The sequence below is a fragment of the Epinephelus fuscoguttatus genome, linkage group LG7, assembly GCF_011397635.1.
Source record: "Epinephelus fuscoguttatus linkage group LG7, E.fuscoguttatus.final_Chr_v1".
NCBI lineage: Eukaryota > Metazoa > Chordata > Actinopteri > Perciformes > Serranidae > Epinephelus > Epinephelus fuscoguttatus.
This window is the reverse complement of record NC_064758.1, coordinates 30,939,872-30,961,895: the sequence shown is the minus strand read 5'-3', so window position 1 is coordinate 30,961,895 and position 22,024 is coordinate 30,939,872. Positions and strand designations below refer to the sequence as shown.

Here is a 22,024-nt window from a genome sequence, read left to right as displayed (position 1 = left end):
TCAGTTTACATGCGATGAGAACTTCTCCTGGCCGCAATGAAAACTTGATCACTTGTATTTAAATATTAATTGGAAGCCACAGCTGAAAGCACCTCGACAATGACAGCAGAATTAAAAAAGAAATAATTAATGATTCCATCTCTCCTGTTGATGTCTTCACCAGACATGCATGTCAAGGTACTGGGAGTTGAAATTTTTTTAATATAAAAAAGAATACTAAGTGGTCGGTGAATCACTTTTTCAACGTAACAGACAACCAGGAAGCAATCAATCACTGAACAATAGCGCTGAGATAAAGCAGTCATCCTCGATCCACGCTCCCTTTTCTCAGGAATGTAAAAGGAAGCCGAGGAAACCTTTTGTGCAGGTCACGAGACTGCTGAGAAATGGATTCATGTTGACATATTCCACTGGAACAAGATATCCTGAGTGTGCAAGTTCCATTCATACCACGTTTCCACAAGACCTGGTGGGTGCAAGTCAGCAGATCTTACGTTTCAACATTCAGGCCGGCCGGGTAGGACATGAAGATTGGCTTTGCAGTGTGATAGAGACATTCTGAGAATAACAAGCAGACTGAAATTCATGATAACAGCCCCTTGAGGAGGGGTTACACAGCGCCATGTTTATTGTTTCATTTCTCTCAATGCCTCCCATAACCCCAGTTTGAGACAGTGCCAAGGCATTTACAAGAAGCGAGGGTTACACAGGGGCGTATGGATTAATTCACCATCTCTGTGACAAACTACCTGACAGTGGCTAATGTCATTTGGCTTCCATTTATATCGCACGCAAGCAAAAGCTTATTGGACAGTCGGTTTCCAGCGTATATTGGAACTCAATAATGACACAAGGGTCAGGCTAGAGAAGAGCCAGCCGCCCGTATCGTACGTACATCAACGTTAACACGAAGCAAGTCTCAGAATTTTTTAAAAAAGGACAAATTTGTGTCATTTCAGAGGAATAGATTTCAAATGGAGTGTAAATCTGTTGTCTTGGCTGTATCCTTGGAGGTGATTTACGCTCCATAAAGCTTACTGTTTTATTGACTGAAAGCACAGCCCAGGTCTCTACAGGCTGCAGGGCACATCGATCTGTAGCCCCTCATTTACTTCTCAGAGCCTCCCGTCCTGGCTCTCTGAGCCTGCAGGATAACAAACTAGTCCTTGGTGCAAGTACGCATTGTATCACAAACTGTAATCATATAAAGATATGCCAGTTTTTAACAGTAGCAATTAAGGTGCTGTCAGTGTGAGAAATATAGAAAGCATTAAACACACTGGTACTTTTCCACTAAAGCATGACTTATTCTTGGTTTTCCATGAGACACACTTCCAAAATAAATGGGCTTGGACAAGGATGTGGAAATATCAGCGGGCAGAGAGGATGTTTCTTTAACTCCTTTTTTCTGTGATCCCACAAATTTGTCTGAGAAGTGGAGGGTGCGGCCAGGAGGCCGACATGCTTTAACTTGTCTGTTCTTCTGGTTGAATGAGGACTGCCATTTTAATCAACTGAACTTCCTAACAGCCTCAGGTGTCAATCAAAACCAGGAGGCTGTATCGCCAGAGAGTCATTCTCACACCCAAATGGTAATCTATGACTGACGTAAAAATCAACACGGGCCATATGAGAATGTTTTCTCTTTTGGTGGAGTCCATTTCCACAAGCTGCTCTTACAGTGAAGCTACAGTCTGAAATGTGAGAGTTCGCTTGGCCTTCAGTTTTTTGTTTTTTTTTTCACTTTAGATATATTGGCCTGGCAGAGTTTCCTTTGTGGAAAAAGGGATATTTCGTCTATGGGAAAGACCAGGATGGTGAACCTCAGATTATGAGCTGCTGATCTTGTTCCCACATCTGCAAGTTTGAGCTCACGTGTTACTCAGGGTGACCTCAGGTATGAAAAGGGTGCAGGACACGGGATAAGATACACCAGACAAAAGAACACACCAACACTGGGATTTCATGTATTTGGACTACACTAGCTAGCCTCAGTGGTGGAATTGGATTCTGATTGCTTGATCTGTTTTTGATCAAGTTCCAGTTGATTAAATGACCAAATTTGATAAGCTCAGAGTCTAATGCATATCCATTGTAACCAAAGAGGTAGGTCACGAACCATTCGGGTAGCCACTTAGCTAAACAGCATGTATAGCTTGTGATACATCTTAAATACCTCTAAAAATGCATCGATGCACTGGGTATTTAAATGTCAATCTTTGAGTTTTAGTTCTTAGTTATTAAACCTGCATTAACTGATTTTTTTGGGTCACTTGGGGGCAGTGGACACACAACATATCATCACATTTTAGGTTGATATGGCAACTTTGTTAGCAAACAGTAGCTCATTTACACATTCAGCAGATATGGAGCAACATTAGCATTCCTTTGTTGTTGTATTTCTGACCACCTCATGAATGGAAGTCCAATATTTATTCAGCTAAATGCTCCACTATGTTCACCAGCTAGTCACCGATTTTGTCAAGCTGCTGTTTGGTGCTTTCTGTGGGTTTTTGTAGGTGTTTTTTTTTTTGGCTGAAAGCAGCTGCCGCCTGCAGCTATAAATGGTGCTGATGAGAGCAGGCCATTAAACCACGAGCTGAAAGATGCTGAAAAGCTCCAGAGAGCTGCAGGGAACTGTAGAACGTGTTGATAATTATCTGTTGGTTCATCCCGTCCAGCGACACCTTTCACACTGTCATAGTTATTGTTCTATTGTTAAAGCTATAGTTGGTAACTTTTATGAAAAATAACTTTCTCCAATTGGCTGAAACTGTCTCTGTATTCACACAGCACTAAATGAGACAGATAATCTGTGAAATAATCAGATTCCTCTGCCTCCTCTGTTGCCTCATAGTGCATCTAATGGCCTTACTGCACGTAAAGGAAAACAACCAATCAGAGCCGAGGAGTCTCTGACGCCTAGATATGGATCAAGATTGCTTATTTTTGCCTCTAATGTTTTCAGAAACATATTTCAGTGTACTGTTTAGCTGTAAAATGAGAAAGGTGCTCTGGTGCTGAGCTTAGCTGTATCCAACATGGCGGCTGGGTCACAAACATTCTCATTTTACAGCTCAACAGTACACTAAAATATGTTTCTGACAACATTTGAGGCAAAAATAGGCAATGCAGCAACAGACTCTTGATTCATTTTTAGAGTTGCAACATAATGAGATCAGAAAGAAATCATAGTGTCATGGTGTATGGAATTACACAATTATTATTATCAGTTACAATAAAAAGAGTAGAATATATCTTTACTGTCCACCAGGCGTGGAAATTTGTCTTTGGCTCACCAGACACAAAAGATAGCATTGTAGAAAGCAATCAAACAGTCAGTAAAACAAACGTACAAAGTCCTTACAAAACACTTAACACACTAAAGTGCATCTCCTGTGCTGTTCTTTCTTGGGTGTTCATTGGTTCAAGATATAATATACGTACGAGACAAAGTTCATAAATTAACTGATGAGCAGCGGAGAGAGGGTAGAAAATAAATAGTGTATACTTCCCTCCTACTCTTTTTCGAACATGTACGATTTAATTTATGTTGATTATAAGAATCAATTTGTTGAGTTTGTTTTATAGATTATCATCCATTTTAATTATTGTCATTTTATTTTGTTTCGATCTTTTTTGCTCTGTTTGTTTGACATGTTCGAAATAAATATCAATAACAAATCAATTAAAGATTCTTTAAAATCGATACTGAACCCCTGCACTACCTGGTAGCCATTCGTCAATACCTAGAGCCCTCCCTGAGCAAGCAGACGCTGTACTTGAGCCTTCCAGATACTTTACCGTCCCAGCTGTTCAACAACTCCACTGTGTATAAGGTCAATTGCCTCACTTAAACCTTTAACCAGTAAATTGTAAAGCACCCTACAAAGATGTTGCAGTGACAGCTGGAAGGAGCAGTTTCAGAGGTAGCGACATGGTGAGTCAGCAGCACAGTAACATCCTGAAACCAACCCTGATAACAGGATGAGGTCCTCTCCCTTGTATAATCTGTTCATGTGTTTGGTACGGAGCACTAAGAGCTCTGTCATCCTTGATGCTTTGTGTTACACAGGAGGGCCAGTGTGAGTGTGACAGGCTTACTATATTGTGTGCTGGTCCTCCTGTTAGAGCGCATAAACATCTGTTCAGCATAAGGTTAAGATGCTTGCTCCTCAGCATTATGTTTAAGCAGCTTTGAGACCTTATTTTAGATTTCACAATACAGAATAACGAGCAGCGTACCTAGAAAAGCCAGTTCACCTGTTTTTTTTTTCTTTTAGCGATTACCTTGCATTTAATGATGAAACACAGAGGAATTCTGTGTAATAAAAAGCAGTTGAGATTCACAGCTGCTGTGCCGTGCCTCATGATCCCTGAGGGGAGTTCTGCCTTTTATTTGCTGTACCACGAAACGTAACTCAGCAACGTCCTGCACCAGGACAACAAGATAACAATGCATGTGACTTGATGGAGTGTAAACACAGAGAGAGGAGATAGGAGGGGTGTTAGAAGTGGACTGAGGGAAGGACAGAGAGGAAGGGGTGGGTTGCACGTGATACGGAGCAGAAGCGAAAGCAGCATGCATGCATTGAGTACAGTGCAGCTCTGTATTCTCACACCGTCATTCTCACATACAGCGTGACTGATAAGGGGGGAGCCGTCACACGCTCTGTGCATCTAATAGGGTTTAATGATGGCCTCTCTGAGCCGTTCATTTTGCTAACATGTCTAATGAGAGCAGGTCGGTGCTCACAAGCTCTTCACAAACAGATAATCAGAGGTCCTGCTATAGGTTTCATTGAAAAGATGTCAACAGGATGCTTGACATGAGCAGGACAATCAGCAGGAATGTGCTGTGAGTCAGAGAGATGTTGGGATTGGGCAGTTCAGAGGGATATTTATACGAGAGCTGAAGGGCCTTAAAAGTTCACACACATTTGCTTAAGTGCAGCTTGATAGAGATGAATTTTGACTCGGAATAAGAGGCACAAATAACACACAAACAACTCGCCCTCCCTCCTGGCACTGTGCATCAGTGTGAGTGTGACATCAGACTAGAGAGCAGCGGCGTCGGCACCCCAGTGTACGAGCATCAGTGGCTGTGTGTGTTCCATACTAATCTATGCTTTAATGCTATTCATCTCTAATGTAGGACTGCAACGCATTATTATTTTCCACTTATCTGTTCATTATATTGATGAATTAAGTAATTGTTAGCCTCGTGATGTCTCCACACAGCTTATCATATCTGTCCAAATGTCTAAAAAATAAAAAAGGTATTCAGTTTACAGTGAAATAAAACAGATGGAAGCAAAAGCTTCTCAGATTTGAGGAGCTAGGAACAAATTTTTGATATTTTTTTGCTTGTTTAGGTGCATAAGAATAGTGCTTTTTGTTTTTTTGCACATACAAAAAAATGCTTAAAAAAGAAATGTATCAAAGGAGGTCAGGAAGCTGCAGAAAATCAAACGATAAATAACAAAAAAAAGTAAAAAAGAACTAACAAAATAAAAATACGAAAAATACAACAAACAATAAATGATAACAAGAAGCACACTGAGCAGAAAAATTAACCAATCACTGGATAATAATCGAGTAAAAAAAAAAAGAAATACATAAAGCACAATATGGACAGAAGAAGAAGAAATACACACACATATATATGTATACATAAAATACATTTTCTGCTCTCATGCACGCCAGCGCACCACACACCTGCAGTGTCTGACAATGTCAACAGCTGCTGTCTCCTTTACAGGACCTTTACGAACCTGCACTTCACAGCCAGACACATCACATACACACACACCTCCACAGCTGAGCCCACCTACCTCCGCACATCTGTCTCCGGGTCGGCCCGTACGGTATGAAACAAAATCCGGGGCTCTGATGACAAATGGCTGCTGAGAGGTAAGGTGACCGTGGTTACTGGAAAGCTAGACTGTCTCTGTCAGGCACCAGAGACCGGGAACCTCCATCTGACTGATTTACTCTCCACTAATCAGCACATTCCCCTAAACGTCAATGAAAAGAGGAGGTTCTCCTCACACACACACACACACACACACACACACATGCAGCACCCTCCCCCTGCCCCTGCCTCGCTCATCAGCTGCGTCCCTCGCAGCCTCACTCTTTCTTTGAATCCCTCTCTTCTCTTTAGTCTTTCTCTCTTGTCTTTCCACCATCAGCTGTCCTCTCCTTCTCACCCCCCCCGACATGCCTCTACCCCTGGTCTGTGGTCATTTATTCAGCTGCTGTGTTGATGTCTATGGTTCAGTGGGGACATGTCCGGAGCCTGCATGTTGCAGCTCTGCAAGGTCGCCAATTGCTTTTTTTTTTTTTTTTTTTAAACCCCCCTCCCTCTTCAGGACACATGGTGTTGCCGAAAGGGAAATCTGAGCCCTCAACCAGAACACATCCTCAGACAGGCCGAGCACAACCATAATGTAGTTAGGTAACAGGTCCTCTAATTATCTCCTTATATCTAAAGAGAAACTCACCTACAGAGAGACCATATATCTTTCCTATTCAGGACACCTAGTCTCCTAGAATTTTTGTTTGCATGTTACTTTCTCACTTACAGCTACAGAGACATTTCTCCTAGTAATGAACACTTCATTCATGCACTGTGGAGGCTTCAGAAGGTGGTGGTTGGGCGTACAAAGTGCAGGAACTTTACACAGGAACTTCAGGTTCCTGTCTAAGGTTTAGGCAACAAGTGCACTTTGGATAAGGTCAGGGAAAGATCATGATTTCTGTTAAATGTTACAGGAAGGTAATAAAAATAATGCTGTCACTGTCACTAAGAATGGATTCTGTAGTGCAACTGAAATACTTGGTAGTGAGCATTTTGCTGATATGTTTAGTATCAACAGTCCCTCTTTATGTTTACAGAAAACTCATTTGTTCTGCATTACCGTCCCTTAATTATTTTCCTGTTACATATATTTTTATGTAAGTTCTAGGAGACAGGACTGCTGTGATAGAGCTGACACTGTATCTGTAGGTAATGCAGGCTGCAACTGTCGTCCTGCAATCATCCACCTCTCCCTGTTTCCTCTGCTTTTGTATCCTGCTCAGTCCAGTTCTGCCCAGCTGAAAACATGTCAATACTCAGAAGGCAGAAAGAGCAGAGATTCTCAGAAATGAGCTCACATTTGGTGATGTGGCTTCCTATGGTTTAAATAAAAACCATTACCCACACTCTTTGTGGCTCTACTTATTTTCCGGGAATAATACAGGAGAGAAATCACACATTTGTGACTTCTCCTCCTTCCTTCATTATTATATCAGGACTGTTAAGTAAACCTGGGCACAGTCAGTCTCAATAGCATCAATCTGGGAGAGGAGCCAGAGAAACAGGCTACAAGGCTGCAGCAGCCTCGGTGGGACTCCAGACGAGGCAAGATCCCCCATCTGCCTTAATATGTCTTCTCTCCACTCGCCGGTGGCTCACAGTGGAATTTAGGATCACTCATTTGTTTGACTTAAAATGTTCTTTAATTGCCTAGCTCTCATGCCCTTGACTAACTCACAGCAGAACACTCGAATCGATTGACTGATGGGCCATTAAACAGGCGGGCAACTTTGCGTCTTTATGAAAAATGCTGTCAAAGCACTGGACCATCCACAGGAGGGGGGATACATATATTAGAGGGCTGCATTCTGTCCTGAAGTCTCTCCACCAACAGATGGTGCTGGTGTACAGTCGACGCTGCAGTGAGCCTGATATAGGGTTTAGGGATATATGACTGATCAAAAGGCTCCCACTCGTCTTTATCAAGAGGGGGCAAGGAAACAAGTTAATGTAAAGTAGAGCAGTAGTGGGAGGGTTTTAGAAAAGAGAGAAAATGTGCAAAGGAGTTGGAGCAATGGCTGCAGATACTGACGGAGTGGAACTTTATGCTGCGGTTCCCAGGGGAACTCATTTAAGCTGCAGGCGGACATGTTCGGGTCTGTATGAGGAGACAGGTTTTATCTCTTAGTCTCATTTGTCAAAAATGACTCTTCAATTCCAGCCTTGAGTGTCCCTTAATTTGAAAGGAGCTGTTTCCAGTCTGGGTAAATACCCCAGACTTCTACCGTAAGTTAAAAAACACACACGCCTCTCCGCTGTAATTCTACTTCCAGTAACGATAATGACACTAATAAATATCAATAATTCACCTCCTGTGCTCCTGTGGTTCATTTTCTGTGGTTGAATTAATAGTGGTCTAAGGAAATAAAATCAATACACATAGACGACATCTGTAAGATATGAATGAACCGTGCTGAATGATGTCACTGAGGAAAAAAAAAAAATCCGTGACTATGGGAACCCGGAGTGATACACACATTAGGTGTGTCTCTGTGGACGCTGCCTCATAGATTGAAAGCGGGATTTATTACAATTGCATGCACGTGCACAGATCTCTGAGGCCAGTTGTCAAGGCAACAGCTAAGGCTGACAGAATAGAAAAAAAGGCACTGTCCGTCTCGTTAGGAGATATAGACGTCTGTGTACGTGCAAAAAAAAGACAGGCCTGCATTTACACACAGCTCACAGCAATTAGTCCAATCAGGATAAACATTCAACTTTAATGACTGTTTACCCGTCGCGGTCGCAGCCTCCCTGACAGCACAGTTATTTCACTCTCATGCAGGGACGTGTGCTAATTCCACAAGTCATGGGTCCATGCGAGGCATGCGAAAAAAAAAAAAATCGGATCGTGATCAAATATTCATCGAAGAGAAAATGTGAAATTCTGCTTTTCAATGAGAACGCATGCCCCCTCTCCCAGCTGTGATATTAGATTCTTGGACAATGATGTTTTAATGTTTAGTCTTCTGCCAAGAGCAATATTTTATCCATTTATTCACCTATTCATTGCCAGCTGAGACAGAGCTGAAAGCCCCCAAAGGGACCACTCTGTTTTACAGAGTAAATGCGCTGTCGTGCTATTATCAACTCCCCCAACAATCCCCTGACCCAACCCCAACGCGCTCATTTCTGACATAAATCAAAACACACTCTGGATAATGAGGGTCTGCTTTGTCACTGAAAAGAGTTGGTGGATTAGCGGCAATTACCAACCTGAGCTCTGAAGGCTCAGCTTGTTCGCAGCTGAGCATCAGCTCCCTGTCCCTACAGTGGTGCAGGTACAGGACAGCATACACACTGAGTCCCATTCATAGCAAAGCACTGAGAGAGATTACACAAGTGGAGACTGAGCATGCCAGCCTTCGGATTCTGCAGCACAGAATGAAACTGGGTTCTAATTTTTGCAGTAATGAGCTGTTCTTTTTTTAGCCTGTCTCTGCATGTGCATACATATTCATATGTAAATCAACCAGTGAACCAATGCACACAAACTGTGTATATGCATCTGTGCATGTGCGAGAGAACGCACATGACACAACGACCACAAGGTGCAGAATGTGTATATAAAAGCTGCAGTGCAGCAGCATGAGCTCATCACTCTTCTCTTCTCCCCCTCCTCCCTCACTGCCCCCCCGCCCCCATCCCCCATCCCACCCCTCCTCGCGCTCGCCATTACATAAGTTAATGCAGCACACACCCTCATTATTCTCCAGGCAGGCGCTGTGAAGAGATGCAAAGGAATATGTCATCAAAAGTAGAGTAATAGCAAAAAAAGAAAAAAGAAAAAGCCACAGAAAGAGACAGCGCCCCCCCTCCACTCATCACAAAGCACAGAGCATCACAGCAACACGTATTTTGGCCACACTCTAATCATACATATAACATGTACATTAGGGAAGACAAATTTAAGAAAAATTTAAGAGGAAAAACGTACATATCTTTCTTTGTACTGTGTCTTCTCCTCATCAGACACCTCAGTAAACAACCTGAACATGAAAAGCACTCTCTCTAGAGGGTGGCATTCTTGAGCATTAGAGTAAACAAACTGGCTTCCTCAGATGATTAGCATTTCAAAAGCTGTACAGCTTAACATGAGCAGTGTAGATACTGCAGCGGAGGCAATGTTCCCAAATATACTCTTCCATAATGTTGCAACCCTGCAGCAATAGGAGATGAGGAGACAGTGAGGCTATTCTCAAGCCGTTCCCTTATGACCACAGCGCATTAGCCTTTTCATTACTGTCATGATCACATGTAGCTTCAGCAAACAAGGAAGCCAAGCTAGAACATAAAACTATCATTCTTAAAAGGTGATATAACAGTAACATAAAGAAGAACAGAAGACGAGATCGGCCCACACGATGCTGGCGTCCCTTTGGGAGAGACACAAGTGTAAATTATTCAGTGGTGTGGACACTGACTGCAACTTACGCATAGATCAGGAAAAAAAAGCCTGTGCATATAAAGTGCTTAAGATGTCATGTAAACCTCAGATACTGTAACTAAAGCACAAACACACAACGAGCTCATTTTCTGGGCATGGGCACTGATAAAAAAAACATCCATAATGAAGCACCCCACTGTGGAAGCCAGCTCATGGCAACACCCTGACGACAGCAGTGTAAACCCATTTTCCACTGGATACGCCTTCAGACAAGCATGAGTGCAAAACTAAAATTTACAAACAGGTGAGAGAGAATCTGCTGAATCAACTACGACCATCTACATTCGGGCCTGGCACCGGTGTGTGTGACTGTGGTCCACCTCTGCAGATGAACACTATAATTACAAAAGGAACATTACTATGAATTTAATCCTTTCAGTGCCAAATCTGCACGGCAAGAAACCCAGTCCACTGTTTCTGTTCAGGCTAACTGCAACTTGAGATCTCCATCATCCTGACATTTCTGACCAGAATACGGCTTCCATCCTAGACACGTCTAAGCTTTTCCACCCTGGAGAGTATTTTTTTACTCACCACAGTGGAACTGCAAGCTCGCTTTGGCAGGTTGCTATTTTTCCATTACAAGCAGTTCCTCTCACCCCCCCTTAACTCAAAAAAGACCTCACTTGTCATAAAGCCAGCGTACCAAAGCAGGGGACCAACAAAAGGGTCAGCGCCTGCTCTCCAGCAGTAAAGGTCTGGTTCAGGCCTACGCCGATTTGTGCTAATGTTCCAGTTGGAGCCGTTTACCTATTATGAAGCAGTGCAGTTCTGTCAGGGGGTGTTTAACATCCCAGTTCACTCAGATGAGACTCTACAGAGCTTCCTCCTGTACTCCGTCCCACGGATATCCACTGTGGGACGAGGAGGCACCGGTGACAAGCTCCAGATCTGCACGCATTAAATAAGTAATGCTGTTGGCGTACTCTCTGACACAGAACCAGAGTCATATCAGATGTACCCCAGCGTCTAAGGTGTCACTGCTACTGGATTCTTGTCTCGGTCGTGAATCGCCTCGTTACTTTAATCTCTCAGACATTTAGCAGGTTGGCGTGAACGCATTCAGGAAGTTTATCTCTACTGGCTCAAAAATATCGTTTTGTTTGTTTTGTTTTCTTGCCCCATGTTCCATCCAGGAACATGGGAAGGGAGGGGGATATAAAAGCACAGGAAGGAGGAGCTCGGCCCAATCGGAGCCTAGAACACGCCCACTTGTCATAAAAGCAGCCCAATTTGAAAAGTTAATTTAGGAAAGGGTGTTTACGGTCATCCGGCCTTGTGTTTTATCAGTACAAGGCAAACCCCAAACCACAGTTTAGATAAAGAACAATTTATAATAGAAGTCATAAAACTAGATGAAAGTCTTTTAGATAATGTTGTATTAAACATTTAAAGTTTTCACTCATAAGAACAGATGTTAAGCCTTTACAAGTTTTTTTTGTTTGTTTAATCACAGAGCTGTGACAGACTAATAGCTAGAATAGAAAAAAAAGTTTCAAGTGTGCTGTAATAAACTGAAATGACATTTGTTTTTGGACGATTTCAGGGAGTCTACAGATATCAGACACTTAAATTTAATGCTTTTCAAGATCATTTTTAAACAAATTTAACACTGATTTTTGGACAAATCATCTTTTTCTACTTCAAGAATTATGTGTTAGTTTAAAGGTAAGTATGTATTCCCCTGGAGAGTAAGTTTTATGTAAGAGTATGATTATTCTGGTGAGTTAAGCCCTTTTTAAATAGAAATTGTGCAAATTTGCAGGAAAGCCCAATCAGTCTTCTTTCAGCATTGGCAGTATAAAAACAAAATCGGGGAGTGCGACAAAATGCCGCCTACCTACTTTTGTTTATACAGAATGCACCTTTTTCGGGGCAATGGGGGGCGTGAGCAAGTAACAAAACGTGTAGCTCATCGCGTAACATAAACAGTGACGTGGGAGGGAAGCTGCGGCTGGTCAGTCCTTCAGCGATTCTCTCGTAAGTCGGCCCGTTCTTCACCGTCCCCGTCATCTGACGGTTAATGGCCTCTTCGTTTGTGAGGACAAGGAGGGCGCGCAATTCCTCTTCTCAGTTGCTCATCTTTACAGTGTCTGTCAGGTTTGCGTTTCCCTCTTGCTACTAGCTGCTCGCTAAATCCTGCTATCAGCTGTTTCCTGTTTATCCACTCCCAGTGGGTCACACGTGCGGGTCATCAACAGCTCCTCCCACAAGTCATCAACAGCCCCGCCCATGGCAGAAGGCCGCTTTGGTCTTTTTAAACTAACAGGGTTCCGCCAATATGACTACCCTACGAGGCGGAAAATTGGGCACCTGGGATCAACTCGCCAATCCGGTTCTGTGTGTCTAAATGATGGCAGCTTGGCAGGCACAACGGCCCAACAGTCGCGGAAAATCTGGCAGTGTAAAAGGGGCTTTAGAATAATCTACATTTTGCCAGTTAAAATATAAAGTATAACGACAGTAAAAGGTTCAAAGGGAGGTTTTAAGGTCTGTAACATCATTAATATGGATTTTCACACAGAGGAGCTTGACTCATTTTGAAAATATTGAGAAATAAAATTAGATAAATTAGATTAATTTTAAGACTATTTAATGACTTTTAAGGCCTTATATTTATAAACTTAAAGACATTATAATACTTTCTAAGGCCCTGCAAACACCCTGGATTTATTGAAATATAGCCCAACTTTTTGGAAATAGTCGGATAATGTTATCAATTTATATGAAGAATAAAGACTGGCCAGCTGACTGTCATCAGATATCTCAAACTTCTATATTGGTTTTGGCCTAAAAAGCTTCTAATGTTATACATACTACATGTCTGGGTGGATGGCTGACATAATGACTGAGAGCCTCCCTGTATATTTGCTTTGCCTGCCATAAAAATCCGATCCAAGAAAAACAAACTGTAACAACAATAAAAAAAAAAAGCAGTTTAGGGTTTAGGGGGAAAAAATAGGAGGCAGATTATATGACAGGCCTGTATGTTTGGAGAGGTTTTTATTGTGCAAGTACTAGAAAACAGATGAGTACTTCAGAGTTTCCCCGCAGGCTACCTGATGAGAGTCACAGGTTGAATGTAACACAAATGAACAATGGTAGACTCAAAATTGGTCAATCTATCACATAATCCCCATCACTGCGGACTCTGAATAATAAAAGGGGAGAAATCTTTTCTATGTAATGCAGAATAAATGTAATCTTTGTCCTGGTTTCCGTGTTCATTCAAAGAGAGATTTCAATCCTGCCTATCAGAGGACATTCCTGATGTACACTTCTGTGCTGAGACAAAGTCAAGTGATAATAAGGCTTAAAGGAGATGGAAAAAGAATGGCCAGATTATTCTTAAGTCTTCATTATCAAAGACACGTCCTTGATAAAGCAGACTGCCCTGAAAGACCTTGAAAATGTTTCTACTGTTCACTGTCTGCCTCTCTCAGCCGTGTGCCAGTGATAATATATTTCCGTGGTTCTGGAAAGGAAACCATAGAGCTTGAGCATATAGACAGGAATGTTATTTGATCAGTGGAACGTCAGAAATATCTGCGCAGAGTGCTGCGGTCAGTCCAAAAGACAACCACCACTTATACTGCCGGCCGCTGCAATCCACACTGGTCCGTGCCAAATGGTCTCCTACCTTATAGTTCGGCTGGTAATGCAGTACTTCCACATCGCATTCCACATGGCAGTGACATCACCGGAGGCATCAGACATGCCCGAAAAAAGTGCGCATGGCACTGAAGGGAATTTTAAAAAAAAAAAAAAAAAAAAAAAGTTTCAAAAACACAAAACTGCAGCAACTCCCCCTAAAAGAGCCACCAAAAGTACAGTCTGTGCTCACTCCCTTCTCGACCACAAATTACACCCCACATCCTTCACTTTCCATAGAAAAACCCACAGAGAAGTTCATTCTTTCGCTGCTAAAGTTACTTTGTCTCTGCCTTTTTCGAACTTCTCCCTGCCCTAGTTTATGTTGGGCTCAGAGTTGCTGCTCTAGCAAGCTGCCTGATGACCAAGTAAGGTAAAGGCCCCGCACGTATAGCAGAAGAAAATCATCCCTCTTATTAACAAAAGCTCTCCACCCACAACGAGCCACACACCAGTCCTCTTTCTGCTCTCCGCAGACAGCCCTTCCTTTTTGTTCCTTTTTGTGCCGTCCAATGCAATCTTCCTCTCATCTGCTGCTCCCCAATGGTGATGGGCAGGGCCTGAGTTGTGTGTTTGATGTGCGCTTGTGTTTATGTGGAAGTGAGAGAGAGAGAGGGAGCGTGATAGAGATAGATGGGAGAGATAGAAAGAGCATGAGAGAGCTTTCGGTCCCTGTGTGTATGGTAATACTTGGGCACATGTCCAACAATCACACTGCTCTCAATGGGAAGGCCACGCAGGAGGGAGGGTGAACCCCAGTTCAGCAGCTGGGAGAGGCTGTTTTGAGTTACTACACTGACCTTGCTTCAACAACACAGTCTCAGTCCTGGGATACAATCTGACTATGTTTCACTGGAGCCAGAGCAATGTAATGAGTTACACCCAATGACCAGAATATTCCAGTAACTCTGCGGGATTAGACACATTATGAGTTGTTCTAAGTGTTTGGAAAAAAAATCCTCCTAAATCATCCCAGAGACCACTGAGTCACAGACTGAGGTCAGCCATAAGCTGCAGTTAAAGATTTCGTTAATTATTTTTAACTAAGTAGACGACACACCTTCAGAAGTCTGATTTGAAATGCTCAAACCATTCTCATTCCCAGGCACCAAAATACGGCAGCCTGGTCGGTGGCCTTTGGCTTCTGTTACTGACACACAAGGCACCTTACAGGGTCTGTATGAGACGCACCTGGCTTTCACCTAACTCCAATGTAATCCGCAGCAATGATGTAGAAAAGGTGAGAAAGTCTGGGTAGTGTGGGAGGGAGCGGCAGTGGATGTGTCAATCACACACTGGACTTTCACCCAGGAGATCAGTGTTCGTGTCTCATGTGAAACCAAGTGTCAACTTGGGGTTTTTCAACCATGTAACGTAGTTAAATGTGTACGTCACGTGACCGTCATGTTTCTACACTGGCTCCAGACTGGGCCATTAGTGTTTCCGCATTGGCCGCCATAGTTAGAGGCCCATCTGTGATAACAACTTCAGAAAAACACTGATTTTTTTTTAGTTTGTTTTTTTTTTAACGTAAAACTGCTTTAATCAGTGTTTTCACAGGTTTAAATAATCATGTCTGTTTGTTTTGAAGAGGAAGAGACCTCTATGGATAATTTGCCGACTGATAGAAACCTCCTTAACATCTGGACCTTACGTTATCAGAGAAAAAAGGTGAAAACATATGAATGCAGTGAGCAAGCTGCCCGTCTCCGACATGCCAAACTGCGTCAGGGAAACACTGATTTGTAATGTGTTACTGCCTTATTCCGTGTTTTTACTGGTTTAAATTACCAGGCCTGTTTGTTTTGGAGAGGAAGAGAGGTCTGCGGAAAATCTGGCTTCCTTCTGAAAACCTTCTGAAAAATGAAGACTAAAGGAGAAGTTTCAGTTAGTTGCAATGTATGACCCTCACCACTAGATGTCACTAAATCCCCCTAAATCTTACACACTGAACCTTTAAGTTACTGTATCAAACAGGCAACAAAAGTACTCTGTTAGGTTTGGAAAAACGATCATGGTTTGGGTTAAAATAACTAACCCTTAAGTAGTTTTGTTGGTGAGACTTATGTTTTCCCGTAAAGATGTAAGTTTATTTTGAAAGACATTATAGCGTGTAATGAGCAGAACCTGATACAGAAACTGACAGTGGAGGTGTGCCTAGAGCGTCACAGATTGAAACGTAGGGCCACTGACAAAGCTGCTGTATTTAAGGTGTTGCGACTTGGGAGTGAGAATGTGCTGCAATGCTGCTCGTAACAATAAGAAATCAGAAATCTGACTAAAAAGATGATGACTGTATCACAGGCATTTGGTACTGAGGTAGCACCAACAGCTGGGGGGGTTCCCTGAAGCCTACGTTCAAAGAAGAGTTGCCAGCTAAACCAGTGATGCATTATTAATGAATCACGGACATACTGTATCCTCACCTTCAGAATAGCAATGCTTATGACAAACTGTGTGTTTATATATGTGTGAACACATTAGCATATAGAGATGTGACAGCAGGCATGTGCTCCCAAATTTCACAGGTACTGGATCAGTGGCTTCACACACATGCAGCTCGCTTCTGATTCAGACATCAAACATCTGCACGACGGGATGCACATGAAGGAAACCCCTGCAGATTCTCTTATTGGTGTAGCAGGAGAAAAATAGACCGACATATTGTAGCTCTTGTCTGAACAACTGCAAAACTGTGGATCTAAATTATGCAGAATGAGAGTGAGGTAACAATTGTGAGGAAACTCCAGTCCTTTGAAGCTGCAATTGCAGCTTGAAATACACATGTGAGATTACAGAGCATCTAGAATGGGCTCAAAGTGAAGACCACCCAAACATTAAAGCCTCTTTGTCTTCGTGGAAAATCATTCATAACTGTCTTTCTCTGCACATCTTCAACAGATAGTGGTTGTTTTTGCAAAACAGCTCAACGTGCATCTCAGTTTGAGGAGGTGGAGTGTATGCATGGAGTGTAAAAGCATCAGATATCTGTGTCGTGAGAGGCAGTAAAACACAGGGGAGTCTTTTTTAATGGTCTCGACGCAGCAGCAGGCGGACGGGGGTGAGTAATTTACACAGAGTGTGAGAGAGGAGCGTGCACCTTTTTAAAATACCTGCGAAAAACATACGCCAGTGGCTAAACCTCGACTACACTCAAAATAAAAGATGTTGAAGCTGTTATATATCTTGCATCCTTTGATGTGCTCCTGATTTACACTCTGGAGTGTCACCATCAAATCAAATCTGATGACATGATTGGCATGTTTTGGTGAACGAAGAATAAACACATTATAGAGTCATAAAAAATTGATTTCTTTGCCAACCTTGACGCAAGCTGCAAAGCTTGAATCAGTAATCAGGCGCAGATATTGCAGTGGGTGAAAGGTGAAAGAGGAGAGGTCCCAGTGGGACACAGAGATGAATTAATTCAGTCAGCTCATTTCATGCTTTTCAGTAGTGCCAACATTAACAGACAACCGACGCAAACAAGATCATTCTACGTGCCAAGTTACTCAACCAAGTGCTTCTATAAAATAACAGAAGTAACCTGGTTCGCTCTGATGAAATCAATAATGGCTCAGCCAGCTCGCAGACTCTTGAGTAATGTCTCTCTCAGTCAGCATGTATGTCAGCGTGCAGAGCGGAGCACCACAACAGTTTCTCTATCAATCAGCCATGCTTTGATGAAGTAATTCTGGAGTCTGTTTTAAATCATATTGATTTGCTTTACGTTGGGAGCGCTTCAAAACAGGCAGCAACATCAACAAGCTGACAGCGCTCTGTGATAATTATGAGTTGTCCAAAACACGTAGCGCGAGAAAGTACAAGGAACGATCTGAGCCAAACATGACTGCAAAACGCAGCCATCTTTAAACATACCTCTTATAAAAGTTGTTGTGTGGGTGCAAACACAGCACATGCCAGTAATCCAGGCAAAACGCTTTGAACTTCCACATCCTCAGCTCAGACAATCAACAGGGCAGAATAGCAGTGAGATCCAGCCACGTTAAAAAGCACCATGGCACCACAAGCACAGGACCCTGCTCGATTCTTCAGCCGGTGAATCCCTGGCATGGACGTTGGTTGGATCCGTCCTCCTCTGGAGCTCCAGCCTCGCCGCTGCCACTGGACAACAGCCTGAGTGGTTTTAACCCGCCCAGAACAACCACATCACTCCTGGACCTGTCTCAGTCATCACCAACCCAGGAAGCCAGGCCTTTCAGGAACCCCCTGTAGGACTGATTTGGAGCCAGTATTAATTCTCAGGATCCACCTCCCTAAATAAGCTCTATTTTGGCAGCTTCGGCTCTCTTTTAGCTCCTATCCAGGTCAGTCAGTGTGTCCTCTGTGCCGGTCCCTAAACACAGTGCGTCAGCCCAGGATCCTCTGAGACATCATGGCTACAACCGAAGCTCTGCGTCGCTCGAGCAGGCACAGGTACTGGAATGTGTAGGAGCGCAGACGCGAGGAGGAATCCTCCAAAAGTCGCTCATCCCTGTTTGAACAGGCACAGACTCAACAAGGATCATCAATGGCCTCCTCCTCTGGCTCCTCCTCTGCTGCAACAACAAACTTTCTAACGAGGCGCGAGTCTTTTCCCTCACACTGGCTCTTTCTCCACCATCCTTCTCCTCCTTTTCTCCTTCCTCCAGTTCAACCCCAAACCTCCTCCTATCTCTGTCCCCCTTCTCCTGATCCTCTGCCTCTTGCTCTCTCTGCCTCCCTCTCCCTCTTACAGCTGCTGCCATCCACACAGGACCTCCCAGAAATGTGCCGATTCTGGTTGCTGGGCAACACTACCGTACTACTGAAGCTCCAAATGGAAGCCTCACAGAGCAGCCCGTGATTGGTTGGCTTTTAAGCGGGGAGGGGCTGCTGCAATGTTGTATGACCACATGAGTTTATACACACGCTTTGTTCAAATAAATATGAGCTTCGAGTGCTCTCATGTTTTGTCAGTGTCTAGGAAAGGAAAGGGACTCATCAAGGTCGCGGAGGCATTACAGAAAACACATTTACACATAAACTGCTTGTGCAAATGTTCAGTTATGGTCAATAGGGTGATTCATGAACTGAGTTAGAGGTATGAATGGTGCAGGGTATGCAGACAGAATGTGGTGACATCTGTGCCTGTATTTTAAACCTGTATAAAAGAACTGTGTGTTTCCATGAGATGCATGTCCCGATGTGCTGCAGTGCTTTAGCAGCGCCATAAGACTTGGACACATAGAACATTTCTCTCTTTGCTTGCTAAAGGGGGTTTTGCACTTGAACACAAGCACACTGCTGTTCTTTCTCTGCCTGAGAGTGCAGTGCCACGCTGCAGTGCCACCCAGTCCCAGCAGTCATGGGAAAGGGGTGTGGAAGGGCCTCTCATCAATATTCAGCTGCTGTCAGAGTCCAAACACACAAACAGTGAAAAATACTGCATATTTACACACACGGGCAGAGGCGCAATACGCAAACACAAACAAATAAACAAACATGCATTAATGCGTGTGCATATTTGCACATCAACACACTAATTGGTATAGTTAGATCTGTTTCGTCTGACAAGTGATCTCCGCATGACTCCTTTCACACACCTCCTGGCACAATACGGGCTTCCTCTGCTTTCCCAAGCTGACATATAGAGAGGCCGGAGCAGCACAAAGGCTATACTGAGAGGCTATGTGAACAGCAGGGACCCTGAGGAATTAATTAATCTACACAACACTCATCAGCCTTTTGTCACAATTCAGGCCTCCTGATTCACACACATCTCACATGAAAATGACCACACACTGACGGAGTTGTCTTTTATCTGGGCTCTTCATCTCAATCTTCGCTGATGGAAAAATAGCTTTCAGCGAGTTAACATTTCTCACTACATAACAAGTGTGATTATCTTTCCCGTTTAGATGTCTGCACTCTGATTTTTTCAGAGGTTACACATCATTTGTTGGGAAGTAAAGACACATTAGGAGCAGATTATCAGATAATATTTAGCGATGGAGCCTAATGCTGGAGATAAAAATCCACCAACCGCAATCAAGGCCGCAGTTAAAAGGTAAGCGACTGCACTCAGAACTATTTTCCTCACTGTTTCCGAAGGCTCATTATGTCTGTTGTTCATCGTGATGATTTACTCATGTGGTTCATGCCAGATGGAGAACCCTTTTAGTTCCCGTTTTCTAATTCATGTCTGGTTGCCTTCAGTGGTGAGTGTGGGTGGAAACCCCACTGTTTCAGTGAGCCGAACATACTAGAGTCTGTCAGAGGGAAAGAAGAGCAATTATTGCAGCGCTAACACAGGTGGCTCCCATTCAAGCACACATGACAGGCCATTATTTGTTTTTCTGTGTAGCACAACAGGGCATGATTTCACAGTAGATGGATAGATTGCTCAGCATGGCATGCACTGGCATGTTCACAAGTGTGGTGAACTGGTATGCGTGTGTGCTTTAAAGGGCAGTGTAAAATAAATTCTTTCCACGTATCACAATGCGTGCCTCCGCCTACACCAAAGTTTTGCTCGCTGTGAGTTCACATCTGCAGGCTGTCAGCGCTTTTTCAGTGTTTGACAGGGGTGCGGTGTATCAAATCACTCATGTTCCAAAAGGAATTTTATACCTTTTTTAAAGCAGGTAAGAGTGTTTAACAACAGAAAACTTGGAGGCTGTACAGCTTCCTGGTTGCCTGATATGTGCAGGGACTCACCCAGTCACCATTACTATTGATGCTATTTTCCACTTGTGTAATGTCAGCATAAACTGCAGAGGTCGGCTCCAAGGTCAATTATGAAACAAGGTCACATAAAACCACCAAAAGCACGTACTTGCGAGTCAATATGTGCGCAAAAGGTACACTGAGGATATGAAAAGATGACAGATATTTCCTTCCTTCCTGACTAAAATCCCCACTGCACTGCAGGTGAACCAATATGAACGCGCACTGTTCCAGAGATCAAAGGGCCATAAAAGACAGACAATCATATCTGCTCCGACATCAATCTGAATAAATGACCTCATACGACAAGCTCTTATTGTTCCACGCCGCCGCTGGTGCATCAAACTGTAGTACACTGTCACGGGCTGATATCGAACATTACAGCGCCAGGATCGCATTTCTCCCTGCGAGTGACCCAGTCAATCACTGATAAGCTGCCCCCTAATGATTTCACCATGACCTGCTCTGTGCGGGAGCTTTGCAGTCAATAAGCACTTCAAAAGAAAATGGCCTGCTGCGGAAAATCCTCTGGCCAACGGTATGTGAGAGGGGGCAGAGCAGGGAGCTCAGTGTGAACCAATGCATGGATGAGGAACCTGGAACAAGAATGTAAATATTATACAGACGTCTGAGCAGGTGACAGTTATGGCTGGTGCTTAAAATCGAATTGTTTGTGAGGTGGCTGTCCTGCACACAAAAGAAGTGACTACACATAAGCCCTAAACCTAACCCTGGCTTTCTGTCTGTCTGCCTTGCAAGGCCGTTCTGCATTCAAACAGGAACCAAAGAAGACAGATGGTGACGACGCAATCTATAATAACCATCATAGATCACTGGATATGAGCTGGCAAAGTTGTACAGAAAATCCACGATAAAGACATCATTATAACTAGGATTTTAAAGTACACAGAAGAACACCAGCTCATAATGATGTCGGTGTGAAGGACAGCCTGTCTGAAAGGATGTGTTAGAAAAGTTCTCCCCCTGGTGGCAGCTCGGAGTAGCAACCGTGCCTTCAAAGCTCCGGGAGCCAATGAGCTGATGTGATCGGGGGAATGAGGAGTCTGACAAGCATGCTGATTCACTCAGCGAGTACATCAATCCAATACATCATGGAAACTCATTTATTTCTTATTCATACTGCACCGGAGAAGCATTCAATAAAAGGCAGACCTCAGATCACGAGTGGAAACATGTCTCGACACACAAACAACACACATTTTTACATCATTACACACAGTTTATGTCAGCTTCGTGGCGAAGGCAGTGTAAAACTGAACTCCAGAATGATTTATGATGCCGCTTTATACTGTCCAAGCTCAACTCTTTGCACATGGGCCCCAGTGATGTGTCAC

At 43.4% G+C, this 22,024-nt stretch overlaps 1 protein-coding gene across 9 annotated transcripts in view; it reads right to left on the bottom strand.

The window, feature by feature from the left end:
- The window catches only part of LOC125891208 (IQ motif and SEC7 domain-containing protein 1-like), a 129,453-nt gene that overhangs the window by 39,255 nt on the left and 68,174 nt on the right, over window positions 1-22,024 (bottom strand). Inside the window, exon 1 of one of the 9 annotated variants that reach the window (XM_049580269.1) lies at window positions 17,841-17,947. The exons of 7 other annotated variants lie outside the window; for them this stretch is intronic. In XM_049580269.1, the coding sequence (XP_049436226.1) occupies window positions 17,841-17,917 (77 nt within the window). In that variant the 5' untranslated portion in view covers window positions 17,918-17,947. Of the gene's footprint in view, window positions 1-13,950; window positions 14,505-17,840; window positions 17,948-22,024 lie in introns of those variants that run through there. One more of the 9 variants, XM_049580268.1, reaches the window with a different exon arrangement.